This window comes from Suillus subalutaceus, assembly GCF_016647625.1.
Source record: "Suillus subalutaceus strain FC151 chromosome Unknown DFJ58scaffold_4, whole genome shotgun sequence".
NCBI lineage: Eukaryota > Fungi > Basidiomycota > Agaricomycetes > Boletales > Suillaceae > Suillus > Suillus subalutaceus.
In genome coordinates, this window is record NW_024540253.1 from 676,567 (window position 1) to 702,058 (window position 25,492).

At 48.5% G+C, this 25,492-nt stretch overlaps 8 protein-coding genes across 8 annotated transcripts; 4 read left to right on the forward strand and 4 right to left on the reverse strand.

The window, feature by feature from the left end:
- The first annotated feature begins 107 nt into the window (after positions 1-107).
- On the forward strand, positions 108-2,679 carry DFJ58DRAFT_903517 (cytochrome P450). The gene is made up of 11 exons (XM_041394866.1): positions 108-459; positions 510-834; positions 880-1,028; positions 1,079-1,158; positions 1,250-1,372; positions 1,445-1,634; positions 1,690-1,771; positions 1,824-1,949; positions 1,999-2,003; positions 2,073-2,208; positions 2,265-2,679. The coding sequence occupies exons 1-11, from the start codon at positions 258-260 to the stop codon at positions 2,344-2,346; spliced, it is 1,500 nt and encodes a 499-aa protein (XP_041250386.1). The 5' UTR covers positions 108-257; the 3' UTR covers positions 2,347-2,679.
- A 5,125-nt stretch (positions 2,680-7,804) lies between these two features.
- Positions 7,805-8,693, reverse strand: DFJ58DRAFT_323125 (uncharacterized protein). The gene is made up of 4 exons (XM_041379846.1): positions 8,474-8,693; positions 8,329-8,400; positions 8,197-8,271; positions 7,805-8,135 (listed from the first exon to the last, which is right to left on the reverse strand). Exons 1-4 carry the CDS (start codon positions 8,549-8,551, stop codon positions 7,872-7,874), a joined length of 489 nt encoding a protein of 162 aa, XP_041250387.1. The 5' UTR covers positions 8,552-8,693; the 3' UTR covers positions 7,805-7,871.
- A 724-nt stretch (positions 8,694-9,417) lies between these two features.
- On the forward strand, positions 9,418-10,322 carry DFJ58DRAFT_323136 (uncharacterized protein). Its single transcript, XM_041379847.1, has 3 exons — positions 9,418-9,595; positions 9,646-9,853; positions 9,917-10,322. Exons 1-3 carry the CDS (start codon positions 9,497-9,499, stop codon positions 10,087-10,089), a joined length of 480 nt encoding a protein of 159 aa, XP_041250388.1. The 5' UTR covers positions 9,418-9,496; the 3' UTR covers positions 10,090-10,322.
- Positions 10,323-11,424: 1,102 nt separating this feature from the next.
- On the reverse strand, positions 11,425-14,077 carry DFJ58DRAFT_758625 (cytochrome P450). Its single transcript, XM_041388296.1, has 11 exons — positions 13,692-14,077; positions 13,316-13,640; positions 13,119-13,267; positions 12,952-13,067; positions 12,777-12,899; positions 12,539-12,728; positions 12,407-12,488; positions 12,223-12,348; positions 12,160-12,170; positions 11,961-12,090; positions 11,425-11,906 (listed from the first exon to the last, which is right to left on the reverse strand). Exons 1-11 carry the CDS (start codon positions 13,888-13,890, stop codon positions 11,831-11,833), a joined length of 1,527 nt encoding a protein of 508 aa, XP_041250389.1. The 5' UTR covers positions 13,891-14,077; the 3' UTR covers positions 11,425-11,830.
- Positions 14,078-14,320: 243 nt separating this feature from the next.
- On the reverse strand, positions 14,321-16,404 carry DFJ58DRAFT_758629 (uncharacterized protein). Its single transcript, XM_041388297.1, has 15 exons — positions 16,321-16,404; positions 16,227-16,265; positions 16,156-16,166; positions 16,036-16,103; positions 15,924-15,978; positions 15,801-15,868; positions 15,700-15,743; positions 15,622-15,647; positions 15,501-15,572; positions 15,432-15,447; positions 15,148-15,376; positions 15,034-15,091; positions 14,847-14,977; positions 14,725-14,784; positions 14,321-14,668 (listed from the first exon to the last, which is right to left on the reverse strand). The coding sequence occupies exons 1-15, from the start codon at positions 16,338-16,340 to the stop codon at positions 14,627-14,629; spliced, it is 939 nt and encodes a 312-aa protein (XP_041250390.1). The 5' UTR covers positions 16,341-16,404; the 3' UTR covers positions 14,321-14,626.
- Positions 16,405-17,958: 1,554 nt separating this feature from the next.
- DFJ58DRAFT_758634 (ribosomal protein L7/L12 C-terminal domain-containing protein) lies at positions 17,959-18,982 on the forward strand. Its single transcript, XM_041388298.1, has 6 exons — positions 17,959-18,095; positions 18,148-18,197; positions 18,249-18,414; positions 18,468-18,557; positions 18,614-18,730; positions 18,784-18,982. Exons 1-6 carry the CDS (start codon positions 18,081-18,083, stop codon positions 18,898-18,900), a joined length of 555 nt encoding a protein of 184 aa, XP_041250391.1. The 5' UTR covers positions 17,959-18,080; the 3' UTR covers positions 18,901-18,982.
- A 161-nt stretch (positions 18,983-19,143) lies between these two features.
- On the reverse strand, positions 19,144-22,270 carry DFJ58DRAFT_758636 (Not1 N-terminal domain, CCR4-Not complex component-domain-containing protein). The gene is made up of 12 exons (XM_041388299.1): positions 22,198-22,270; positions 21,907-22,139; positions 21,426-21,818; positions 21,243-21,366; positions 21,079-21,195; positions 21,009-21,029; positions 20,481-20,951; positions 20,382-20,431; positions 19,923-20,328; positions 19,786-19,873; positions 19,578-19,730; positions 19,144-19,528 (listed from the first exon to the last, which is right to left on the reverse strand). Exons 1-12 carry the CDS (start codon positions 22,217-22,219, stop codon positions 19,324-19,326), a joined length of 2,283 nt encoding a protein of 760 aa, XP_041250392.1. The 5' UTR covers positions 22,220-22,270; the 3' UTR covers positions 19,144-19,323.
- Positions 22,271-22,548: 278 nt separating this feature from the next.
- DFJ58DRAFT_758641 (uncharacterized protein) lies at positions 22,549-24,837 on the forward strand. Its single transcript, XM_041388300.1, has 2 exons — positions 22,549-22,924; positions 22,974-24,837. The coding sequence occupies exons 1-2, from the start codon at positions 22,611-22,613 to the stop codon at positions 24,598-24,600; spliced, it is 1,941 nt and encodes a 646-aa protein (XP_041250393.1). The 5' UTR covers positions 22,549-22,610; the 3' UTR covers positions 24,601-24,837.
- Positions 24,838-25,492: the final 655 nt, after the last annotated feature.

Here is a 25,492-nt window from a genome sequence, read left to right on the forward strand (position 1 = left end):
GCAGAATGGCAGAAGTCGTATTGTCACACTGATGACAAAAATATCTCTAGTTACTATATCGAGGCTACACCTTCTGATGAGCGCATGATGCAGGCCTCGAGTAAGTACGCCATTCCTCATCTTACTTATAAGCAATGTCTAAGTCCCGAACAGGGTTTTCCGCAGTCCGTCTATCGAGTCGTCGACGGCTTGCCTCATTAGACGGGCTCTAATAAGAGCTGTTGCACAACTTTGTTCTTGACCTCTGCTAGTAAACTATGTTGACGCTTACCTATGTCGCTTGGCTGAACCCAACATGTCTTGTTGGTATCGGAGTATATCTGCTAATGCGGGTCTTCAAAAAGAAGAACCCTGCACCATATCCACCCGGTCCTCCGGGGTTGCCTCTCGTTGGGAATGTGCTAGACATTCCCCAAGCCAAGCCCTGGCTCACCTTCGCAAAGTGGGGCAAGATGTATGGTAAGTCCCTCGTTTTCCATAAATCATGCATTTCAAAGTCTGGTCTGCAGGTGAAATATCGCACGTCGAGGTTCTGGGTCAGCACACCATCGTGTTGAATTCTGTCAAGACTGCGATGGACATGCTGGATAACAAGAGCACGGTGTACTCTGACCGTCCTGTTTTTCCCATGGCTGGCGAACTGGTTGGCTTCAAGGACAGTTTACCTCTTCTCTCTTACGGCGGCCGTTTTCGTCAGTACCGCAAGAACTTCCATCGCGTCATTGGCAGCCGTGCGGCATTGGACATCTATAGGCCGATTATGGAGATTGAGACTCACCGATTCCTCAAGCGTGTGCTTACAACACCCGACCAATTACAGGAACGCATTCGACAGTATGTAATTCATTCTTGCATTGACATAATCTTGAATTGTTATAGCACCGCTGGCGCTGTCATTCTGCGCATCTCTTATGGTTATGAAGTGAAAGAGAGCAGCGATCCCTTTATCAATATTGCAGAACGCGCGCACAACCGATTTTCACAGTCCATTGCTCCTGGTGCCTTCATGGTTAATTATCTTCCATTCTGTAAGCTATAGCATCGAAATGGTTTGGTTCCAATGACCTTATCTTTTTAGTGGCCAAGGTCCCTGAGTGGCTTCCTGGTGCTGGCTTCAAGCGTCTAGCCCGTGAATGGCACGAGATTGTCCAAGAGATGGTTTTCTGCGCCCTACAAGTTCGCCATAGATGAGATAGTGACTAACATTCGTAGTTTTCCGGTCATCCGGGTTGAAGTTTAAATTTTATAGGCTGCTGGCGATGCCCCAATGTCATGCATCTCCGCTATGTTGGAAGGCCAAACTCCGACTGCGGAAGAACATGACATTGCGAGATGGTCTGCTGTATCTCTATATGGCGGTGGTTCCGACACAGTTGGTCCCTCCCTACATATTTCACATACTTAAGTCATTGTGTGTCAATGAGACTAATACCTGATTTCTCAGACTGTGTCCGCAATATATTCGCTCTTTCTAGCCATGACACTTTTTCCTGATGTGCAGAAGAAAGCTCAGGCTGAAATAGATGCCGTTGTTGGTCCTGATCGTCTTCCCTCCTTGGCCGACCGTGCCTCCCTCCCCTATATCGAGGCGCTTGCCAAAGAAGTACTGCGCTGGAATGTTGTCACTCCTATCGGTATGCGTACCTCGTTTATTACATTTTTTAGTTGCCGAACAGTCCTCAATGACAGGTCTTCCCCACCGTGTAACTGAGGACGACGTCCATGACGGGTACTACATTCCAAAAGGTTCTATCATAATACCCAACCTTTGGTTAGTACCCCCCTCGTTCCGCGTTCGATATTTTCACAGTATATCGTGCCAGGTTCATGCTCCATAACCCGGAGACCTATTCTGATCCCTCACAATTCAACCCTGAACGCTTTTTGGCCAATGACGGAAAGAAGCCTGAGACAGAGCCTCGGACAATCTGCTTTGGTTTTGGAAGACGGTAAGTATGGAAATTACTTTGAGAGGAATACTGACTTTCTCCTGCGCAGTATCTGTCCAGGTATCCCTAACTCGCAGAAGCGTCGATGATCAACGCAGTATTCTGACGTTGCCTGTCTTTGATGTACAGGTCTCCTCCTCGCTGAATCCTCCATCTGGATATCCGCGGCGATGTCATTGGCGGTGTTTGATATCTCCAAGGTCGTCGAGAACGGTATTGAGATCACCCCCGAGGTTGACCCGTCATCACTCACCATCAGGTATGTCGCCCACGTTATCGCGTTGAAGGTTTTGGTATGAACAGATGCACTCGCAGCCACCCCAAGCCTTTCAAGTGCTCTATTCGGGCTCGCTCGGCAAAAGCAATTGCACTCGTTCAGCAGGATGCTAACTACTAAAGGCACAAGGATAACATTTCACTCCGTCATGTTTCTTTCTCAGAAATAGAGGATTCTGGTGATCGTACATCATGTATTATTATGACCTCATCTTTTGAATCAATGCCATATACTTATATCGGGGGATGTCAAAAGACGTTCTCCGAGCCTCGATCAAGGTTAAGTACGTCAACCTCTTCAATATTCAGTCAACCCAGTTGGTATGATACCCTTGTCAACCCTCTTCAGCTCCACTATAACACTAGGATACTGTGATGAAACTTCGAGTTAATATAACCTGCCAGTGACACCGCTGTCCAAAATGTCCTAGTCGCCCAGCTTCCCGCTACTTGCACTCGAACCTATCATATCAAACTCCTTGTTGAAGGCTAAATCTGCTCTTGCAAGGTTTAGCAAGTACGGTCAATTAGATGGCTTGAGTGCTGTCAAAGTGACTTCTGCCGACTTCTGCCTCGGGCCTATGACTCGGACCTACTGCCGACAATAGCCACGTAGCAATTGCCGTTGGCAGAATGGCATCATTCTGCCAACAACACTATCGACGGAGCCCTCCCACTAACGTTGTGTGTCGGGGAAGCACCGGTGTATAGACTTCAACATAATTCAAGGCTCCGCTCCGCATGAGGCACGCGCCACGACATCTTTGGTAGTATCAGCATTCTCACAAACCAGTACAAACATCGTGAGTGCCACAAAGTCGTTCGCTTGGACAACCCTGAACTCGGACTAGATCCTTGGCATAGAATAGAATACAAAGCATGATCCACTGTGCATTCGGTCACATCTACATTGTATCTGAAATCTCCAAAATGGATCCACTGCTATGATCATCATTGGTACTAAGGTCTGCAAGTGTTGATTTTAGTAAGTGCGAGGAACGGAGGGCTTTGAAGAAACTCACTCCTCTCGGCACTTTTGCCAGTGCTGTCCATGTGCCATGCGGCTCAAATCAAGCTCGGGACCTCCTCTGGGTATCACTAATGTAGTCACGGGGTTATAGAATGAGTGTCGAGAAGCGGGTGGCACCCAGAACAAGAGTCGATGTTTGGGTCCTGCCACCCACCCACTGTCACTATTCAGGAAAAAGGGGGTCGAACTGCGGTCGTCATGAGATGCTCCCTCCATTAACTCAGAAGTGTTGCACAGTGCATGGATGGGGTAGGGCGAGAAGTAAATGAAGTGATTGTTCCAAGTGTTCAATGTCGTGGTAGTGATGGCCTCGATCTTGAGATGTTCTGAGAATGCTGAATGATCAAACTGGGTGGGCTGCCGCGAAGGCTGCCTCATTACTGCATCCCACAGCCTAACAGTCTTATCGTCCGAACCAGTGGCAATGCGAGTGCCGTCCGACGAGAACGAGACCGAGACCGAGTTAACTGCACGAGTGTGCCCCCTCAAGGGCTCGCCGACTGGCTGCCCCGACACTGCATCCCACAGCCGGACAGTCTTATCGTCCGAACCAGTGACAATACGAGTGCCGTCCGACGAGAACGAGACCGAGTTAACTGAATGGGTGTGTCCCTGCAATGGCTCACCGACTGGCTGCCCCGTCACTGCGTCCCACAGCCGAACAGTCTCATCGTCCGAACCAGTAACGATGCGAGCGCCGTCCGGCGAGAACGAGACCGAGTTAACTGAATGTGTGTGCCCCCTCAAGGGCTCACCGACTGGCTGCCCCGTTGCTGCATCCCACAGCCGAACAGTCTTATCCGAAGAACCAGTGACGATGAGAGTGCCGTCCGGCGAGAATGAGACCGAGTTAACTGAATTGGTGTGCCCCCGCAAGGGCTCGCCGACTGGCTGCCCCGTCACTGCATCCCACAACCGAACAGTCTTATCCCGTGAACCAGTGACGATGCGAGTGCCATCCGGCGAAAATGAAACTGAGGTAACTGAAGAAGTGTGCCCCTGGAAGGGCTCGCAGACTGGCTGCCCCGTCGCTGCAACCCACAGCCGAACAGTCTTATCGTCCGAACCAGTGACGATGCAAGTGCCATCCGGCGAGAACGAGACCGAGTTAACTGAATTGGTGTGCCCCCGCAAGGGCTCACCGACTGGCTGCCCCATCACTGCATCCCACAACCGAACAGTCTTATCCCGTGAACCAGTGACGATGCGAGTGCCGTCCGGCGAGAACGAAACTGAGGTAACTGAATGGGTGTGCTCCTGCAATGGCTCACCGACTGGCTGCCCCGTTCTTGCATGCCACAGCCAAACTGTGTTATCCGAAGAACAGGTGACGATCCGAGTGTCGTCCGGCGAGAACGAGACCGAGTTGACTGAATCAGTGTGTCCCTGGAAGGGCTCACCGACTGGCTGCCCCGTCACTACATCCCACAGCCGAACAGTTTTATCGTTCGAACCAGTGACGATGAGAGTACCGTCCGACGAGAACGAGACCGAGTTGACTGAATGAGTGTGGCCCCGCAAGGGCTCACCGACTGGCTGCCCCGTCACTGCATCCCACAGCCGGACAGTCTTATCGTCCGAACCAGTGACAATGCGAGTGCCGTCCGACGAGAACGAGACCGAGTTAACTGAATGGGTGTGCTCCTGCAATGGCTCACCGACTGGCTGCCCCGTCACTGCATCCCACAGCCGAGCAGTCTTATCTAAAGAACCAGTGACGATGAGAGTGCCGTCCGGCGAGAACGAAACTGAGGTAACTGAAGAAGTGTGCCCCTGGAAGGGCTCGCCGACTGGCTGCCCCGTAGCAACATCCCACAGCCGAACGGTCTTATCAGTCGAACCAGTGACGATGCGAGTGCCGTCCGGCGAGAACGAAACGGAGGTAACTGACATGTCCCCCCACAAGGGCTCACAGACTGGCTGCCCCGTCACTGCATCCCACAGCCGAACAGTCTTATCTAAAGAACCAGTGACGATGAGAGTGCCGTCCGGCGAGAACGAAACTGAGGTAACTGAAGAAGTGTGTCCCTGGAAGGGCTCACCGACTGGCTGCCCCGTCGATGCAACCCACAGCCGAACAGTGTTATCCGAAGAACCAGTGACGATGCGAGTGCCATCCGGCGAGAATGAGACTGAGTTGACAAAATCAGTGTGCCCCCTAAGCACGGTCTGAACAGCCGGCCAGTTCACATCATGTCCAGATGTCACACGAAGAGTATTCGGAAACCGTGCAGAAAACTTTCCTGATAGCGGAGAGTTGGCAGGCAAGAATGGGAGTGCTGATACATATAGATGTGGCGTGCTGTGTAAAATGATGCCACCGAAGACTTGAATGAACCTCTGTACGTCCACTGCAGTGGATGAGATGTTTTTGAATTCGGAATGGCCCTGTGGTTGCGCGTGAGCACTTTATCTGGCACTCAGTAGCAATGTACTCACCCTCAGCCACTGGGAAATGAGAGAGAGAGCAGGAACTGCACCGCCGAGCGCATTGATCAGGGCGAGTGACTCGAGCCAGAAAAACAGCCGCTCGTGGTCGAAGAACAATTCCACTTCTTTTGCGAGCTCCTTCTCGAAGACTGTGGTTCGTACGTGTGACGTCCAAAATCGAGAGCAATATGACAGATGTAAAGGGATGCATTTTTGAACTCGTTCTTGTAGTCCGGGATCTTCACAATTAGGCAGATACGACGACTTTAAATTACAGATATTGAAGCGAAGACCGTGTTCCATCAGTCGAAGTGACGCGAATGCAAGGTCGTGTTGCGCCTTCGACAGGTCGATGAAAAACTCTCCACTGCATAGTTTGTCCGTCAGGAAATCGCGGAAGGATGCGTGAAGGGGTCGGATTGGGGAATCTAGGTTGGTGGTGCCGCTAAGGAGGGAACCCATGCATTTTACCATAAGCTTCACGTCGAAATGGTCCTCTTGTTTTGGAAAATGGTGCCTCATGGCATTCAGGGAAGCTAAAGGAAGGGGCTCAGCTGTCCCTAGTATCTGTCCCATCACCGATCGAAATCTCGCTAGCGCAGTCGAACGCAGTTTCTGCGAATGCTGAACATTGGCAGGTGTATCCCTGCGCATGATATCTGTTAAAATGAGGCGATACATGTCGTTCAACAACATGCTTCTCTCGGCCGGATCGCGTGACATCACAGCTTCGTAGCAATCAATAGGAGATATCCCAGGAAGGGGTTCTTTGATGTATCCGCAGGCGAGACGCGCCCACTCGAAAAGTCCGTCAGCTTTCTCAGCGAGGACTACAAACTCTCTGTCCTGAAAATCTATATCTTCCAACTCCTTGGATACGTAAGCACGGATGTCGCGCTCCGCGACTGCTGGTGGAATATCGTCCATCGACATCCGTTGAATATGCTGAACACCGTGAAACTCGTCGTTGATGTCACCAAGTGGGCGAGAGGTAACGATGAAGCGGAAGTTGTCTGGGAGGTCTGTGATTTTTGGAACTGCGGAGTTTGGATGTTTGCCAGCTAGAATACGGAGGAGGTCTCTCCGTGTCTCTACTCCACCGCTCTCGTCCAGCGCATCGATCACGATCACGATGGGTTCGCCAGTTGATCCAGATGACTTCCCTAGTGGTTCGATAAGAAGCTTCTGCCACTGCTGTATGATATCAGCCGTCTTCTTGAGCGAACTCGCGGCCTGAACTGCATCTGCCAATGCCTGCCTCATCTCTGGGTCACGGTCAGCCAGGTCGCGCGCGATCGTGGAAAATATCTTTTCATGGCGATGATCTGCTTCTTGTTGGCGGTCAAAAGAGTAACACGAACCAAGCCCTCCCACGTCTTCGAACCACTTAGCAATGGTGTGGGCGATGGCCGATTTGCCCTTGCCTGCAGGGCCAGATAGCCACAGCACGCGTTGAACGTTGTCCCCAGTGCTGGTGACCCATTCCGTGATCTGGGAAAGGATTTCCATGCGCGTCCCTTGAAGGCATTGTTTTCTGGTATCTAGTCCCGCGCCTTCTGCATAAGTCATACCGCTGAGGTCCAATATTTCTTCTGAAAAGGTATGAATATATGTCAAGTCACAAGGACGTCCGAACCCTTACCCGTATGATGGACATGTATGGCTATGTCGTGGACGTGTGTGCCTATGTCGTGAACGTGTATGGCTACGTCGTGAGCAACCTGGTCCCGGAAGTTTTGCATGAGCCCATCGAACACGTCACTGTACTTTTGAATCGTAACTGTCGTTTCCGAGATGACGTTCTTTCCAAGTCTCTTCCCTGCGATTATGGTAGAAGCTCGAGACGTACAGAGCGCAATAGCTTGTAACACTCACAAAAGCTTCTAGTCTCTGAATAACTTCTAATAAAATAGGCACATTCACGGGCCTGCTGGGAAATCTTTCCAAGGATAGCGCGCATCGACGAGATTTGGCCAAGCATCTCATCTTGTGTCATGGAGCTGTAAACCTCACACAATTTGTCGAGAAGTTTGAGTAGAGCCGCATCGCGATCTACTTGAGCTAAAATAATCTGCATAAATGATTCCTGAGCGGTGGTAGATAGGAAGAGAGAAAATGAAAACATACTTTGGCCGTACAAGACAACACGCCCAGTGCCATCTTTGCATATGGATGTACCTGTGGAACTAGATTAGTACGGTTCCGATCAAAAGGAGGGTCCATACATCCGCAATCTTCCCGATAACATCGTCGAATATCCTGAGGGGTTCGAGATATGTGTCCTGGAAATTATCGGCAGCATCGAGATCCACTTGTGCGTCTTGTCCAACGGAAACCACGGTTATCGCAGGTCCCAAAAGTGGATGCATGCACTTTACAGCCTCTTGTGCATCTCGAAGTATCGATTGGGTATCAGCCTCCACTTCCACACCAGATGGAGCAGCCTGAACCTGTACAATCACTAGAATTTAGAGAGAGCGCAGAGACTGGAGGGCAAGTATGAGAACCTACCGAGGTCGATGAAGTATGTTTGTGATAAACATTCGGAAGAACAGCCTGGCTGTGACTGCGGGAATCCTTCGAGCGCTTGTTGCAATCTTAGTCGTATTCCAATACACTCATTACGCATGCTCGTAGACTTACTGAGATTTTTAACTTGTTCACACCGTCCTTAACCTCCCCCAGAAACCGACGGAATTTGCCACGGGGTCGGTGCTAGACAAAGGATACATCAATGTCAGTATTTGGAGTGGAGTGTGCTCAGTGATCCTTGGCATAAGCCACTTACCGAACTTTCACAAGCTGTTGCTTCACTAGTTGTGAGGATTTCTTGAATCGAATCCGTCGATGAACTGCCTCTGCTCATTGTGAATAGCTAGCAGTTGACGATCAAGATGCAGAATCAGTCTGTAGCGAAATAAAGGAAGAGTCCTACATCATTTACTTATAACTCAAATCATAACAGACCATTATTACTCCAAGCCTCGAGGCATTGCGGCCGCCGCTTTGTTGCGGCTACAAACAAGCATCATATTTGGAAATTGGCAGAAAAAGAATCTAATCATCCAATCATCGCCCATCGACTTTTCACTCTCGTACTACTCCAGGCTGGTTCTGATCGGTATATCGAGACCAAGATTAATCCTATGCAGAGCAGAACATCAGGCCACGAGTGTTTATACGTCACGACAGCCGCTGTTCTCCTCACGGCACAGGAGAGTCGGAGACTAGCCTGAGACTGGATGCTATCATCTTTGCTCACAAGTATCAACAGCCAGGCTCCATCATCGGTCGCCAGGACCCTACTGTACTGACCCAAAACACATCACTAGCATCATTATTAACTCTCACTCTTCTCGTCGCACTCACCGACTCGGAACGCGACATACGCATCGTCGTCGTCAACCAACCCCTTCTATGCAGCCGCCGCTCTCTCTTACTCCTCAACCTCCAAGCCACATCCACTTTTCCACCAAGAAGGCCGAAACTCCCTTCAAATGGTTGTTTTCACCCGCTACCTCCACCGTGTCCTCGACGCACTGCCATCGGGCAGGCAGATACCCAAGACAGATGACTCTATCATCCACGTCGTCAGCGACAAGGTGCAAAAGTCTAACATTATCGCCATATCCGTGTGTCCCGGTACTCTCTAGATCAGATACCATTGCACCGTCATTAAACGTAGTTCGAGGATGGGATCAATCTACATTCGGCAACATTCTTCATTTGATTCGAATACCTGCTATGAAATCTGTGCTGCACGTCCTTTTTCTCCCAACTCTTTTCAAGAGTAACACTCGCCGAGGCACAGATGCTCCAGGAGAAGTACCCAAGTGCACTCTACCGCGAATGTGCGATTGTTAACATGCGGATACTAAGTCCTGCGATGGCTGACGCTGCCGATGCACAGGTGAGTCAGTCAGTTTACTTGTTGGTGACTATGTTGATGATGATGAATAGACGCAGGCCATGGACTTAGAGTACAAACGAGCTTCTGGGTCCGCAACATATGGGACGAATACGTTCCACAAACTTCTCGAGCTATGGAGGATGATCATGAATAGCACCGAGCGGCGTGAAAATCATACCGAGGTCTCTCGTTCAAAGGCGGTGCCTTTGTTTCGTTACTACACGTCCGTTGACTGTTGTCTCACAATCGTCTACCGAGGTCAGTATTAAATAAGTATGTAAATTGACCTTCACCTTACTAGAAGGAAATTTACGCGTGAAGGACATCTGCTAAAACGCCTTGAATGTCTTCAACAATTACAATCACAAAAAACTGTCCCTGATGTCGTTGTTCGCAAAGGAGATGTATCCGGAAACCTTGATTACGTGTATGTCTCGCTGCATCCGCACTGTGGACCTCAGTCTCTCGACCCGATGTTCTGCAACAGCTCTTGACCGATATCAATTACCTTCGTCATGGAGCCGTGCTGGAAGGGGTGCGCAGTCCTCACATTATTTTCCAGGAAGGAGATGAAGACCGTGCACCCCCCCTATTGCGCGAATGGTTCCGTGCTCACAATTTCGCCTTCCAACAAGATCGAATGCGCAATCTCGGTGAACAGCTTCGCATCTCCTTCGACCTCTTGCGTTCAGAGGACAATATTAACGGTGAAAAAGTATCTCACGATTATTTTGATACTTGGCAACTGTAGACTGAGGTGAGCATACTTATGTCACGTCTGCCTACACACCAGGTAGAGCACCGTTTCACACCGTGAAAACCACAAACATCACTTAGCAAAAACTCCCTACTGACTGTCTTCGGGTGCCCGATTCCCAACACTCGCCCCATTTTTGTGGAACCAGTCATGTCAGTGAAGCAATAAATTCCGAGTCAGCAACGCCAACACGAGTGAGAAGTCAACAACTTACTCCGTGAAGTTTGGTGCAATCATCACAGAACGATTCAGTGGGACTACTCATTAAAAAGAGACGGTACCAGGACCATAAAGAGACAGAGGAGTAGTCCTCAATCTTGTGTGTCCTACTATTTCTGTGAGCATCACAAATACGACAGCTGGATGTGACCTGAGCATGCGGGGGTACCGGGTGCCTCATCCTCGTAGTCTCCCATAGGCAGACCAATAGAAAAAAAAATCCTTCTATCAAGTAATATATCCTCGCCCGAACAGATCCGGGATGGTTATGTCGACGGCACCAGTACCACTGGTGGTGAAAGGAATATTCCAAATTTCCCATACTATACCTGATCTACAGTTACTCCGGCTCCACTAAATTTGACTCCAGAAAAAGCAGCACGCACATCGCACAACGCTAGGGTTATCCAAGAAGCTAATAATCCCAAGATCCATTAGATCCGAGCCCTGCACTACATTAGCAACTCACAACTCAAACGAGCAGGCGAGCATCTATTCGTGAAGCTCGAATTTTTTTTAACATGATCCGACGGTCGTGATTGAGGCCGGGATCATCGTGGCACGTGCTACGCGATCGGATGAGCACGACAACGAAGGCCGATTCGAAAGTCTTTTCTAAATTCTGATGGGCTCACGAGGGTTGCGACTCCATGGGTGAACTTTCGGAGTTGACAACGGGGGCTCATCGGTTCACTGATGTGACGGTGTGAGATGATGCACTCAGAGAAGTCTGTCCGGTTAGGGTATCGCGCGTGATACTATCCAAGTCTGAGTCTGTCGGTCCGAAGTGATTGCATACTGCGCACGAGGAACTTGAAGGTGTCAAACAAGCTAATTGTTGTCAGTCGTAACATGATCATGTGCATTTGTCGGTAAGCCAAATTTCGTCATAACATCTCATTGGCAGGTGCCAGTCAAGCAAGTTGACAGACAGATCGTGTGCGCCTGTTGATATGGGTCCTTATTTCTAGCACACATCCATTGCCAAAACATTGTAACGAAGGTAGTGACCATATCATCCGGGTACACGCTTCTAAGCCAGGGAAGATTCACGGTAATACCATTTGCACATCGTAAAATATTCCAACAAGATGAAAGTAAGATGTCATAAATATATGATAATCGAGATGTACGGCCAATTTTGCACATCCTCTGAGTGCAAGATACAAAGTATGACGCATTGTCAAGTCGTCAAGTGAGTTGCCACCCAAGGCAATGGATGTATTCCTGCGATTTTCCCCAGGTAACTCCCTGAGGTACTAAGCATCTTCCTGGATGAGCGCAAGGGCCCTTGCAGAACGGGGCTTAATAGAGCACTTGAAAGGCTTGGGGTGGCTGGGAGGGTGTTTGTCCAGACTGGCACGGCAAACGACAACAAGCGCGACATACCTGATTGTACCTGATGAGGGATCAACCTCAGGGGTGATCTCGACACCATTCTCCACAACCTTGGAAATGTCAAATACGGCAAGCGACATTGCAGCAGACATCCAGACAGACGCATCGGCAAGGTGGAGACCTGTAAAATCAAACGCAAGCGACGTCAGAAATGTCCTGGGGATCGGTGCCCTCTTTCAGTTTAGCTAACCTGGGCAGATACTGCGGACCGGGACGTCAGCGTTTTGCTCCCGAACAACAACTCAATGCTTACCGTCTACCAAACCCAAAGCAGATCGTGCGAGGATCGGTCTCAGGCTCCTTTCCTTCCTTGGCCAAGAAGCGGTCAGGGTTGAATTCCGAGGGGTTGGTATATGTCCGAGGATCATTGAGCATGAACCTATTCAAACCATTGAATCTGCTCGACATACCGAATACAGGAGAAGGAGAGTACTAACCAAACGTTGGGCATTATGAAAGAGCCCTTGGGGATGTAGTACCCATCATGGATGTCGTCTTCAATAACACGGTGAGGAATAGCTGTTATCCCCCTTGTCAGCAACAGGATGCGATAAACAAGATACACAAACCGGTAGGGACGACAGCGTTCCAGCGTAGGACTTCCTTCGCGAGGGCCTCAGTGTAGGGGAGGGAGTCGCGGTCAACAAAGGAGGGAAGACGATCAGGACCAATAACGGCATCGATTTCAGCTTGAGCCTTCTTCTGCGCGTCAGGGAAAAGTGTCATGGCCAGGAAAAACGAGTATATTGCCGAAACTGTCTGAGGAAGGAATTAGTCTCGATTTGAAATATGTAGGCCAATTCTAACCGTGTCGGCACCACCAGAGTATAAGGATGCAGCAGACCACTTCACAACGTGATCCTCTTCGGCAGTCACAGTACGGCCTTCGAGCAGATTCGAGACGAAAGATTTCGGGGCAATACCAGCAGCCTGTAAAATTAAAACTTCAATACTGGATGAGAAAGCTACGAATAATAGTCACCATCTGATCCTTGACGAACTTGTAGGGTGCAGCGACCATCTCTTCGAGGGACTCGTGCCATTCACGCGCTGTGCGCTTGAAGCCAGCGCCAGGAAGCCACTCGGGTACCTTAGCCACTACAAATAGTCAGGAACTCAGAAGCAACATTCAGAATAATATAGCCTTACAGGATGGTATGATGTCAACCATCCAGGCACCAGTAGCGGTGGATTTCGAAAATTGGTCAACAGCAAGATCGGCAAGGTCGACAAAGGGATCATTGTTCTCCTTGACTTCATAACCATGAGAGATGCGGAGAATGATAGCGCCAGCGGTGCTATGCAAATTCAAACATCAAATAGGAATAAGGATGGACAGCACATACTGTCGCACGTGTGACTGGAGTTGGTCGGGTTTCGCAAGTACACGTTTCAAGAATCGGTGGGTCTCGATTTCCTCGATCGGTTGATATATATCCATGGAGGCACGACTGCCAATGACGCGATGGAAGTTTTTGCGGTACTCACGTAGACGATCACCGTAAGGGAGAAGAACGAGAGTATTTTTCCAGCCGACAAGTTCACCACCCATAGGTAGAACAGGACGATCGGAGTAGACAGAGCTTTTCTTATCCAGCATTTCCACCGCAGTCTTTACAGAGTTCAAAACCATGATGTGCTGACCCAGAACTTCCACATGTGAGATATCGCCTGCACGCAGTGGTTAGAATGCAGGATTTCGGCAGGAGAGGAGACAGCCACCATATTTCTTGCCCCACTCAGTGAAGGTGACCCAGGGCTTGACCGCAGGCATGTCTGGGATATTCCCGATGAGAGGACGCCCTGGGGGACCAGGGGGGTATGGTGCGGGATTCTTCTGGGAGAATACCTGCTTCACCATATACACTCCGACGCCGGCAAGACATAGATCCAGCCAAGTGATGTTAGTGAGTGTCAACATGATGAGTGAATAAAGAGCGGTGGGGGTGAGATAAGAAAATTGAATGGAGTGAAGAAAAGGGAGGAGTGCTAGTAAGGAAGTTCAGCTGTCATGTCAGCATGTATTATATTTGCGTATAGGACCTTGCTGAATTCGTCCCAATCTTCTGGAAGCGCAAGAGCTGATAATGTTTGGTCGTAAGAGTAGTCGTAACGTGGATGCGTAAGATGTTGTCAACCGGATAAATCACCTAGAATTGGGTCAACTTTCAGGCACCCGCGGGTCAAAATTTGCCGCTATTTTTCGCGATCATATCGCTCCCACGGAGCAGTCGCTTGCCAATCCACCCAAGTACTACTAGCCTAGTCTCCTCTGATCGTCGAGTACAAAGGGCGCCGCCATGTCAATCATTGCTGCCAACTAAAGTTCAGGGTCACTCCATTCATCATACGTATGTCTGCTATCTCGGATAGATCTTGGAGATCGTGGCATAAAATAGCATTATGGTTTCTCCAGTGCAAATCAGTGTATTAATATTCCAATTCCAAATTTGTGTTCAAACAATGGTCCTCATGCACAGGTATGTACGAAGGAATAGACTCTTCCAATGACCAGATTGGTGCAGATCACATGTTACAATACTTACAATCAATGCAAGGAACGATCCAAAAAAGAATAACACCAATGTTCTACCAATGTATGGAGTGGTACAATTTGTGCTTCTCGTCGCCCTCGTGGCACTCATATCCGAACCCGACTAAACTGCTTGCGCACTTTTAAGTTCTGTTGCAGATGAGTACTGCCGTTCATGCGGATCAGCAATAGATCGCGGCCCCGGTAAAAAAGAAAACTAACCTCATCTCGAACGTACTCCTGCGTGGTGTCAATCTTGATTGAGATGTTGTTCGGTAGCCGCTGATATGATTCAATCATAGATGAGCCAAGCCCTTCGCAAGAAAATTATTCATGGAACTAACCTTTTGCGAAGTACCAATGCTGTTAGACGTTTTCTGAATTCCCTGAAGCGAGAGCGACATATTTTCGTCTCGGGAATCCCCACGAAGACTCTTGCGTGCGTTAAGGGTAGCCAGCAGGGAGTTGCAGTAAACTGAAAATAATGACGTCGATCTCGTAAACTGTATAATACAGCTAAATGGTACTTACGACGACCCAAGCAGAAATAGAATGCAATGTAAATGAAAGTATCACCCCATACTGAAATCTGTGCCACATCTGGGTCAGGAGCGCAACACAGGCTATTCGCAATTTGCTACTTACAGAAATGAGGGACATGACCGCGCAAATACTGGTGAGGAGGCCAGTGTTGATACTGAACAGAATCAGCCTGTTGATCATGGTGTCGGACCTCCGGAATCCAGTGCGGGATTTTTGAAGGAGCGTGCAGAGGAATGCAGCGATGAGGACGTCTCCAGCAGCTGCTAAAGCGTTCACAGACATAGACAGTGGCTTGAGCGTGGAGAGTTGCACGAATGTCGTCATATGGATACTAAAGAGGTAGTTTGCATTAACCAAACTGCGAGGCGTATTCCTACACGACTCACGATTTTGCAACGTATACTTCAAATATTACATTAGCGGACAATTTCCTGGCAAAAGCAGCGCATACTCACTGACGACAAGGACAAATTCACCAATGACAAGGGACAGCACAGACACAGTTGCAATTATACTTTTGTTGCTTACTGGCTGAAAGTAAGCAAACATTCGCCGGCGGATAAATATCGCACATACGTCTGTATACACGCATGGTAAGGAAGCTGGCAGGACGATCAGGACGGAACGTTCTTTTCGGCAAGATCTCACACCGACCTTTGAACCATAAGTGCTGTGAAGCCATTGAACAAGACTTCGACCTGTCACATCAAACCAACGTTGAGACAAGAACCACGGACCAATGATACGCAACTTACAATTAGACTCCAAACAAGATTCCCGAGGTCAGCAGCAACGCCGAAATCAGTTACAAGATAAGTATAAACTACAGGATGTGATATTCAGCCCCGAGACAAGCACAGCTCGTATTACGCGCTCACCTGTGTGTGTGATCAGAGCTTGATGCACTGAGTCTGATAACAGCACAGCGCCAACCTAGATTAAAAAACCCCGTTGAATGGGACGCATTTAGGTGATCCCACGGGAACTTACTAAGAGCTTGATGTACCAGGGATCCGAAGGGTACCGGCTGTAGTAGTACCATGTCTGCACGCAAGTGACTTTGTGGAATCATAAACACTGGGCCAAAAAACGAGGAGCGGATAAACATACCACCGTAAAGCCTGTAACATGCAAGTTCCCATTTGAACACATTGTTTGATTGAAGAGATTTGAGTACTTACGTGGCAGAAATTACGACCCCAATCAAGAATGCACCAAAACTGGACGTTGATTGTTAATAAGTGATTAGTATACGGGGATTGGAAGTATACGCACGTATTATCCAGAGCACCCATGGTAGAGATGAATATGAGTGAGCGAATGCGGATAAGGGGTGCTGATGAAATATATGGTAGGGGGGACGGCCTGATGCTAGCAACAGGTGGAACAACCTTTTGTATGATTAGATTCGCTGGACAGCTGCATTTGGAAGATGCCGTGAACTGTGAAAATTGCGAAGTGACAGGTGCTTCCGTCTAAAGCTGATACTGATGGGCCGACCCGAATGTGATTCGACGACACATGAGGTTCGCAGGCAGCTTCGAATCGCAAGTTGCCAGAATTTTTCCACATTAGACGCTATTAAACACACACTTCCTCCACAGACTTAAGCGCCTAGAGACTCTTCTCAGGGCTGCCAACTTGAGAATGATGCATTTTATGATCATAAGCAAGGTTTAGTATCTTCGGTTTGAGTGAGCACGCACCATACCATGAAGAATTTCATTACCGATCAGCTCGCGCTCTGAAGTTAAAATTTTTTTCGATTTCTGGGGTCTCTTCAACAGAAGGCTTCCGTTATGGCTGCGCGAAGGCTTAGGAATCGCCGGTTTTCGTTCGGCTGCATCTTTATTCAAGGAGATCCGATCCGGCCAGTGCCAGTGCCATAAATAGACAGTTTGCACACAGATCTGTCTACAAGAAATCACCCTGAGATAACTGTCAAAGGCACAAAGGGCAACGTTACCATCTTCCCAGTCAGGTCTTATCAGTTTCGTACTCCATCGCGGAGCTCCAACGTACAGTAGCTTACAGTGCTAGGAAAATCTACTGTTCATGACGTTAGTTTCTAGGCCTTGACTGAGTAGACATGAGAGTACTTCAAGTCTGACATGGACATGTTGATCAGAGAGCCGGATATTCGCACATGTTGTACTCTCATGTTCGCGCTAGGTACTGCTGGAGCTCGAGACCAGTTACATTAAAATCAGCATGATGAAGTAATGAGATAGGCCAGCGGCGGCGGCCAAAGTAAGGCCCTGACAAAGGGGTCCAATACCAGCTTGGCTTGATTAGCGCCCAATGAAGGGAATTCCGGAGTATATGTTCTGTTGTTTTTCTCCCATCTCTGTCATAGTTGCCAATCAAATGTGCGAGATACAAGAACTCGCCTAGCGAAAGATTGTTACCCGTGTTCAATCTGATGTGGTTCGTGACATATTCGCGGTTCAACTTGAGCCAGCCAGTTGGCAACGGGTGTGCGACTCGTCGGACGGCGACAAGGTTTGGTGTTCAACTTTTCACTGGAAGTTACCGGTTGGAACGGAGTCGCGTGCTGAGTCTATCATAAAGTTAGATCCCATCCTTCGCTACTAGTAGTGCTTGAATCAAGATTTAGAACTAGCGCTTAGCAGACTTGGCTGCCAGTAGCTTCAAGGATCAGACCTAGGGTCGAGAACAAGGACTGAACAAAGGGTAATTGATGTGCGGTGGCGTCGTCGATCAAGTTATTAACCTTGGAGGACTTTAAATTTTTGTTATAGGCTAGTATCCCCGGACGTGCGCTACCAGTAGGTGGAAGTTTTAGCTCAGGGTTCACCCTATAGAACAAAGGGCTAATGGGAACGGTAGCCGCATCAAGCCACATCGATCTAGGGTGGCTAACTACTAGTAGGAGGTGGACTGTCCGAAGCCTGACTTGAAAATTTTGCAATTTGTAATTCGAAAGTTAAAGCCCCTGCATAACACGGCCAAATAACACCTCCGAATTCGTACGTGTCAAAAAAGTCCAAATATACTGTCCGAGACTGAACATCATGGCACAGCTGGCAGTAAGCTTCCGACCCCACCTTTCAACACACATCATACTCACTGAATCCGCAGAGCCGCTACTCTACTCTTTTATGCTCATCATCAAGATTGGCTAGCGCGCGGTAAGCAGCATGTTTGAAAAACATCGCTCGAATGCTAAATTCTACTTGCAGCATTGCCCTTGCTCCGTTAGCTAGCCGGTCAAGATGGCTGGCAACAGAATCTGTATCGTCGTCTCCAACGGCTCCTCCGCCAAGTGACCCCAGAATTGGCCGCATAGTAGACGACATCTCTGGACTAACACTGCTTCAGGCAGCTGATCTCGTCACGCTCTTGAAGGTTCCATCCCTTCTAAAACATATTTCAACTCTTACTCATAATAGCGCCCAAAGTCACGGCTAAATATTCAAGAAATTGCTATGCCCGCTGCTTCAGCCGCCGCGCCCACCGCTGCCGCCCCGGCTGAAGAAGCAGCAGTGGAGGTGGGAAATGATACATTAAGAAGGCGTGTTCATTGACAAAAAACTAAACCGAGCAGGAGAAACCAAAGGAGAAGACTATCTTCAATTTGAAACTTCAGTCCTTCGATGCCGCTGCGAAGCCCAAGATCATTCGTGAGGTCAAGGCCCTGATCCCGAACCTTACGCTCATCGACGTGAGTCTCGATGCATGCTCGTTATAGGTATATTTACACTGACTTGGTATTAGGCGAAGAAGTTCGTGGAGTCTGTACCACAGGTTCTCAAGGAAAATATGCCCAAAGAAGACGCGGACAAACTAAAAGAGGTTCTAGAAAAACTGGGGGCAGTAGTTGTGCTTGAGTAGATCATCCAGTCTTGTGTATAGAGCATGTTCAGGTTATAATCCATTCACTATAATTAAGGAATAGGGTTGCAGGTGTGTTGCAGCGAAGCGCGAGATCATCCATGAGTGGCCCTGATCTCGGACCTTACCCTCATCGACCGCGAGTCTCGGCGCATGCTCAATTAAAGGGATATTCACGCTATCTTGGTCTCAGGCTCCGAGTCTGTATCACAAGGAAAACATCCAAAGACGGTGCGGACAAACTAAAAGCAGTTCAAGCCATAATTCATTCACTATAATTATGAAATAGGGTTGCAAGTTAGTACGAATGTGATTGGCAAGACTGTCCAGTAGTGGCGCTTATGGCGATACATATGGTCACGGCAGGAGCAATGACAAAAAAAAAACCAGGGATAACAAAACCTGAAAGAGCGAAAAAATTCTTCAATCCTCAGAAAGATAACGATATTCAAACCGGAAATCGCTTTTCTTGCGCTGACACCATGATCCCTCCCAATCAAAGTAAACGTACACGCCTTGTTCGTATTCTTCTGTTATGGCTTGCGGCTCCGAATGTCGCTGGAACCATGTCATGTATTTGACATGAAATCGCCACGATTGACGCTTCAATTCTTTAGCGGCCATATATCTAAAAGTTACGTGAGCAATTTCCATGGAACGTAAGATTGCTCTCGTACTGCTGGTATGTTCCCGGCAAGTAATAGAAGACGTAGAAGAGAGTCTCTACGTCTATCTGGGAAAATATGCCTGGGGTGCTCAGAATAGGATGAGGAGTCTGAGGATAGAATGATGGGGTGACAAAGGGATTCCGCGGCACATAGTATTTTGGTCTGTATGAATAACGCATTAGCCCCTATCGAACGTACTTGGATCGAAATGCCGTACTTCTCTGTGTCCTGTGGCTGTGGGACATTTGAGTAACCACCTTCAAGGAGTTTATGCACTTCTCCGAGGTTTGTCATACGATGAGGAGCTGATTATCCGTCAAGATTTTTTACGCAAACGGGGTCCAAAAGACAAACCTTTCTGCTTGACCGTTTCAAACGATGCCACGAGGTCTGATAGAGAGCCAGGGAATGTGCCTGAAGTAGCTGGACGCGAAGGAGGATGCGGCGGTTGCTGAGCTGGTGCCGTTGAAGGAGGCCTTTGCGAACCTCCAATGGGCTGCTGGACAGCTTGTATCGGGGCCGGTTGCTGTTCTACACTCTGTGGGACCTTTATGCCCGGGGGATACTGCGCCTGCTGTGTTACAGATGTCGAACTTGCGGGTGGAGTTGGAAGTGCTGATGGGGCTATTGTGACCTGATGTATCTGTTGAGGTAGTGGCGATGACGCTGACGCAGGCAACTGCGTGGGGGGCTGAGTAATCTGCGAGGTTCCATTGGTGACCAGTTGGAATTGTGGCACTGCCGATACTGATGCTGGTGGCTGTTTACGTCTCATTAGGTTTCATCGTGGACACAACACTGGTAAACACTTACTGGTGCAGCAGGTGAAGGTGCCCTGGCGAGGTGAGGTGAGGGTGCAGGCTCTAAACTAAAATTACCTTTGTCCTCATGCTCCTGGTACGAAAAACATACCTTTCTGTTGACGCTGTGGTGATGACGTGGCCGCAGGACCACTTACAGAGCTCGGAACAGCATCCGATATTGCTGGTGAATCCTGTCCAGAATAGAATGACCCATCCTGCTGATGTGATGCAGCAGATGATAGCATCGGACTCGTGACTGATGGATGCGTCAAGCTTGGTGAGGATGTGAATTGCGAATCTTGCAGGCCACTTTGCGAAGCCGACGGCGTTATCGAAAGTGTAGATGTCGTTGCTTCAGGGAAACTCGTTGACGGCGTGTGTGGAATAGGTTGTGATGTCGAGGGTGTCGGGGGCAATGCGCCATTCTGCTGAGAAGATTGCGGAGTGACGGCAGCGGCTGCTGCAGCGGCATAGCGGATCGGCGGAAGCGCTGGTGGCCGCGTGGTTGCCGGTTGCAAGTTAGCTCGTAGAATACTCGCCATCGGCTGCTGTGCAAAGTTTGGATTTGGCGGTGGTTTGACTTTTCGGACGAACTTTGAGTATCACTACCCAAAATAAAATAAAAATACAAACAAACCTTCAGTTGCAATTGATGGCTCTGGTAGTGCCTTGTAAGTCGTAGTTGCAATGTATGAACCAACACGTACTCCGCAATTGAAGTGTCACTCCAGCCTTCTTTTGCACGGGACTTTCGTCGCGTTTACTGCTCGCCACACTTTCTTCATCCTTCTCATGTCGCTTGTTCGGCGTTCGTGGAGGAAGGTCTGCCAAAGTCAATTCAACAGGAGTGGTATAAGCAGCGAATACATACCATCACTTGCGGCATCCGACTCGTCGCTATCTTCATCGTCATCACCAGCCAGACCAAACTGTTCCTCCTCTTCTTCAAGATTAAGTTCGTCGTAGATGCCCTCATATTCATTGAAGTCCTCGTCCTGCACCCAGAAAACGCCTTAAAAGGTCTCAAAGTAGAACATACTGCTGCGCAACGAACCGTGTTGCTTTCCACGAAATACTGTACATCTTCCTTGAGAGCTTGTACACGATCCGTGGTCAAAGAACCATTGTCTAGGAGACGAAGGATGAGTTCGAGTCGGTTGACGTGCCATTTTCGACGTTCATTGAGGTGTTCTAGATCTTCCAAACGACCAGCAGATGATGAACTACCCTTTCCGCGTTTCTTGCCGCCGCTGCCTTGGAGTGTCTCAATTTCCGCTTCTGCTTGTTCTACCTGCAACAAAAGATCTTCGACCTGCGACTGAAGCCACGTCGTGACCTCGAGCTTCTCTTGGGCTTTAGGATCCAGTTTGGCCGACTGTATTAGACCCTCTTTAGAGAAAGCCTTTGTCTTCATTTCCTTCTCGCAGGCCTTGAACTTCTCCATTTGCTGTATACACAAATGAGTGACAACTCGTCGGAAGGGTCGCGGAATGGGAAGGCGCGTATGGGGAGGACATGGAGCAATGGACACGTACAGTTTCTATTAGTCTCCGGTTTTCCAGAAGTGCGGACTTGTCTTTGATGTCATTGCTTGCTACCCAGGCCTTGATCTGGTCGCGTAACCGCTGGAGCTTCTTTATTTGTGTTTTCAAGTCAGTCTCCAGTTTCTCCTTCTGCGTTTGGTTTGTAGAGGCCTGCATCTTCTCATATATGCTTTCGAAGACCTCGACGCCTTCGCCGACCTTCTTTAGTGTGCGGTCAATTTCGGCTATGAAAGATATGATAAAATTGAATAAATGAAGCTGCAAAGGTTAACAAAAACATACTTTGCAGCTTTCTGGCCGCCATTACGAAGAAAACACAAGTGAATGGAAATACAATTGTCGAATATCAGTTAGTTGCAACCTTGGATCTATGTTTGGGGTCGTAAAATTGACAATTATTTGGCTCATAAAGATTACATAAACATGGGATGAAACTCCTTAAAAAATTTTCGGAGTCGCAGTCCAGCGACATCGAGCTCGACGGTTTCAACGACTTGCTACGACTTTGAAGCATACCACAGGTTTTAGTCTGCTGTGGACAATATTGGCGTACTAGCTAAGTTCCGGATAGTTGGGGTCATTATCAGTGTGAGAAAATTCCCCTAAAGAGGTTATTAACAAAAGCATTGAAATCGAATTTGAATTGGTCTCTGTTCTTAACCCTCGTCTGCTCCGCTGTCTCTTGTATACTTCTTATGCTCATGAAATCCCTACGTAAATCTCTCAACGGAAACCGAGAAATCCATCGCCTTGAAATCTCTACTCCTCTACCGCTACCTTCTGTATCTAAACCTCAGAATGCTTCACTACCCCCTCAAAAAGTAATTCGTGCAATCGCATCATACAGGCCACAGGGTCCTCAGCAGCTTCCTTTTCAAAAGGGTGACTTTTTCTATGTTACAGGAAATGTAGAAAGTCAAGGGGATTGGTATGATGCACATAATCCTGTAACCGGAGCTAGAGGTTTGGTCCCGCAATCTATGTTCGAAGAGTTTTGCAAGAGCCCAGCGTCAGTACAATTCTATATTCACTAATCTAGGCCTTAACAATCTATACAGTGTACGCGCTTCTACTATCAGCGTCGCAGTAAATAGTCCTTCCCCCCCTAGTCCAACATCTCCAAAGTCCCCAAAAGCACCTGCATATTTTGCAATAGTTCTTCACGACTTCATAGCGGAGCGCGCCGACGAGCTTGATGCCAAATCCGGCGATTGCATAACAGTAGTTGCCCAGTCAAACCGCGAATGGTTTGTCGCAAAACCTATTGGTCGACTTGGCCGACCAGGTTTAATCCCTGCTTCTTTTGTGGAAGTTCGCAACCCTACAACAAATCTCCCAGTAGATGATGTCGACGCTTTGATTGACAGTGGAGATCTGCCAGGTGTCGAAGAATGGAAGAAAGCCGTATTCAATTACAAAGCAAATAGTATATCACTCGGCGTCATAGAGGAACCATATGCCCAGCGTTCCAGCACACAACCACAACCTGTATCCGCACCACTCCCCCACCCGTCTTCCCCCGTCCTCTTGCCCGAGGGTATCCTACTATCAGCCGACGTCGTCTCATTTCACAATGAAATGAACGAGTACTGGTTCCGCACAGACGCCATCTACCAACCTTATGATCCTCACGACCCTCAAATTCTTCCAAAGGCCAAACAGCTCGTCCTATTCCGAATATATAATGACTTCTTCGATTTCCAAGTTAACCTCTTGCAGGCATTCTCTCGCGAAGCCGGGCGAGAACCTGACTCCGTCCGGATACTACCCTTCATGCCTGGTCCTACCGAACATGTCGACGACGAGATCACTGCTGCCCGACGGGAAGAACTAGACGAATATCTCCACAAACTCTGTGCCTTAAACACGGTTGGTGCCAGCTACATTCTTGAACATCAGCTTGTGCGCGAATTTTTATCGCTCAAACCTGGAGATGTGGAACATGATATTGATCCTCGCTATGACGAGGTCAGGGCACTCTTTGCCGAAGAAGCCACGGGAGAACAAACCATAACGCAGGAATTTGAGGAGGAAGTTCGTGATACGCTTGGGGAGATGAAATTGTCAGATAGAGATGATCGAAGCGAAGGCTCGGACTACGGGGAGGACCACACGCCCCCTACTCATATTATGTCTCGTGACTCACAAAGCAGTGCAACCCCTCAACCTCATCGACCAAATACAGCGACATCACATCACCGCACGGGGTCCCGGTCCAAACAAAATGGACACTCGTCTCCGTCATATCCACGTCTTGACACTTCCCGTGCAAGCGCGTCCTCTCGATCATCCTTTGCCTCCAACTCTGCTTGGCCAGAACACGCCACTCCATCTCCATCATCTCCCGATTCGTCACAGCCATCTATCACCATGTCCTCCCGATCTCGTTCCCTATCAAACGCCACTAATATGAACGCCCCTCCAATGTCCGCTGGTAATTCCCAGACAGCCTTCGTCAAGATCAAAATATTCGATCGTGTCACTGATGACCTGATCGCCATTCGCGTACATCCTCGCGTGACGCACGCTGAACTCCTGGAGAAGGTGCAAGCGCGATTAGGCGGCAACGTGCTCAATCTTCGATACCGCCACAGTTTAAGCAACGAATTTATCGGCATCGACGACGATAGAGACTTGCGAGAGTGGCTGGATAGCACGGAGAAGCATGTTTTGTACGCTGAATAACGATAACGACGGACGGACCGTTGTGTAATTATTTTCTTTGTGTTGTTTGTTGTGGGAGTATCAAATTACTTATATTTTAGACTTTTTATTGTATTCGTCTTCTTTCTTCCTCTCTTTATATCTCCATCTCTGATTTCTTTTTTATCTGTGTTGGCAAATGTATTCTGTAGTTTGTTGTTAGGAGTAGCCTGTTTCTTATGCATGCCGGTGTACATCAGTGTACACCTTATGATCCTACGTTAGTGGAGGGCTCTTCTCGAACACGATCGGTTTCCCGGATCTTCCAAAACTTCTGCCAGTTAGCATCAGTTTTCGGTTACAATCTTCTCACTGAGCCCTGGTATAGTGTCCCATTATGGGGTGTTCTGGAAGTTCCAGCTCTATCTAGTGCCGCAGTAATCGAAGTAAAGATTTCTTGTTCCGCCTCGGCATTGACATAAAACAAGAGCACACGCAAACTACATACCAACCAAAACATATTGATATGGTTTAATCTGCCATTTTCAATTCTTCCGGAAGAGCCGACGACCGAACGGCGAAGGAGTGTCCTTTGATGAGGCTTCAGCGAGGCCGGGAGATGACATCATTTTCCTGATTGTCAGGATCACTCTGTCCTTAGCTTGATTAATGCTTCTGGTCTTCGGCCCAATTATCATTTTCCATTTGGTGGTGAACTCCGACAGTTTTGATCAGTCTGTTGAGAATTTAGGTTGGTACGTACCTCCGAGGATATATCTTATGTTTCTGAAACGACCCTTGCGATGCGTGAAGGTGATTTTTTTTTTCATGGACAAACTATCACATAACAGGGGGTCTCGGTGTAACTGGAGTTAAGATGGACCTCTAAGGATCTATACACCGCAAAAATGTTGTCAGCAGGTTTCGAACCAAC

What these genes read in the sequence shown, in the direction of transcription:
- DFJ58DRAFT_758634 (XM_041388298.1), top strand. An exon ending in CTGAAGAAGCAGCAGTGGAG is followed by an intron (nt 18,558 to 18,613) that starts GTGGGAAATGAT and finishes TAAACCGAGCAG; the next exon opens with GAGAAACCAAAGGAGAAGAC. An exon ending in CGAACCTTACGCTCATCGAC is followed by an intron (nt 18,731 to 18,783) that starts GTGAGTCTCGAT and finishes ACTTGGTATTAG; the next exon opens with GCGAAGAAGTTCGTGGAGTC.
- DFJ58DRAFT_758636 (XM_041388299.1), bottom strand. Translation starts at nt 22,219, where the DNA reads ATGGCGGCCAGAAAGCTGCAAA. An exon ending in GCCATCAATTGCAACTGAAG is followed by an intron (nt 20,952 to 21,008) that starts GTTTGTTTGTAT and finishes TCGTCCGAAAAG; the next exon opens with TCAAACCACCGCCAAATCCA. An exon ending in TGAAACGGTCAAGCAGAAAG is followed by an intron (nt 19,874 to 19,922) that starts GTTTGTCTTTTG and finishes ACGGATAATCAG; the next exon opens with CTCCTCATCGTATGACAAAC.
- DFJ58DRAFT_323136 (XM_041379847.1), top strand. Translation starts at nt 9,497, where the DNA reads ATGCTCCAGGAGAAGTACCCAAGTGCACTCTACCGCGAATGTGCGATT. An exon ending in CTGACGCTGCCGATGCACAG is followed by an intron (nt 9,596 to 9,645) that starts GTGAGTCAGTCA and finishes GATGATGAATAG; the next exon opens with ACGCAGGCCATGGACTTAGA. An exon ending in TCTCACAATCGTCTACCGAG is followed by an intron (nt 9,854 to 9,916) that starts GTCAGTATTAAA and finishes TTACGCGTGAAG; the next exon opens with GACATCTGCTAAAACGCCTT.
- DFJ58DRAFT_323125 (XM_041379846.1), bottom strand. Translation starts at nt 8,551, where the DNA reads ATGAGCAGAGGCAGTTCATCGACGGATTCGATTCAAGAAATCCTCACA. An exon ending in CAACAGCTTGTGAAAGTTCG is followed by an intron (nt 8,401 to 8,473) that starts GTAAGTGGCTTA and finishes TCCTTTGTCTAG; the next exon opens with CACCGACCCCGTGGCAAATT. An exon ending in TGAACAAGTTAAAAATCTCA is followed by an intron (nt 8,272 to 8,328) that starts GTAAGTCTACGA and finishes GATTGCAACAAG; the next exon opens with CGCTCGAAGGATTCCCGCAG.
- DFJ58DRAFT_758629 (XM_041388297.1), bottom strand. Translation starts at nt 16,340, where the DNA reads ATGGGTGCTCTGGATAATAC. An exon ending in TACCATGCGTGTATACAGAC is followed by an intron (nt 15,573 to 15,621) that starts GTATGTGCGATA and finishes ACTTTCAGCCAG; the next exon opens with TAAGCAACAAAAGTATAATT. An exon ending in CTATTTCTGCTTGGGTCGTC is followed by an intron (nt 14,978 to 15,033) that starts GTAAGTACCATT and finishes CATTATTTTCAG; the next exon opens with TTTACTGCAACTCCCTGCTG.
- DFJ58DRAFT_903517 (XM_041394866.1), top strand. Translation starts at nt 258, where the DNA reads ATGTTGACGCTTACCTATGTCGCTTGGCTGAACCCAACATGTCTTGTT. An exon ending in AAAGTGGGGCAAGATGTATG is followed by an intron (nt 460 to 509) that starts GTAAGTCCCTCG and finishes TCTGGTCTGCAG; the next exon opens with GTGAAATATCGCACGTCGAG. An exon ending in CCGTCATCACTCACCATCAG is followed by an intron (nt 2,209 to 2,264) that starts GTATGTCGCCCA and finishes ATGCACTCGCAG; the next exon opens with CCACCCCAAGCCTTTCAAGT.
- DFJ58DRAFT_758625 (XM_041388296.1), bottom strand. Translation starts at nt 13,890, where the DNA reads ATGTTGACACTCACTAACATCACTTGGCTGGATCTATGTCTTGCCGGC. An exon ending in AGTTCGTCAAGGATCAGATG is followed by an intron (nt 12,900 to 12,951) that starts GTGACTATTATT and finishes TTAATTTTACAG; the next exon opens with GCTGCTGGTATTGCCCCGAA. An exon ending in ACTCTGGTGGTGCCGACACG is followed by an intron (nt 12,729 to 12,776) that starts GTTAGAATTGGC and finishes TTCCTTCCTCAG; the next exon opens with ACAGTTTCGGCAATATACTC.
- DFJ58DRAFT_758641 (XM_041388300.1), top strand. Translation starts at nt 22,611, where the DNA reads ATGCTCATGAAATCCCTACGTAAATCTCTCAACGGAAACCGAGAAATC. An exon ending in GAGTTTTGCAAGAGCCCAGC is followed by an intron (nt 22,925 to 22,973) that starts GTCAGTACAATT and finishes CAATCTATACAG; the next exon opens with TGTACGCGCTTCTACTATCA.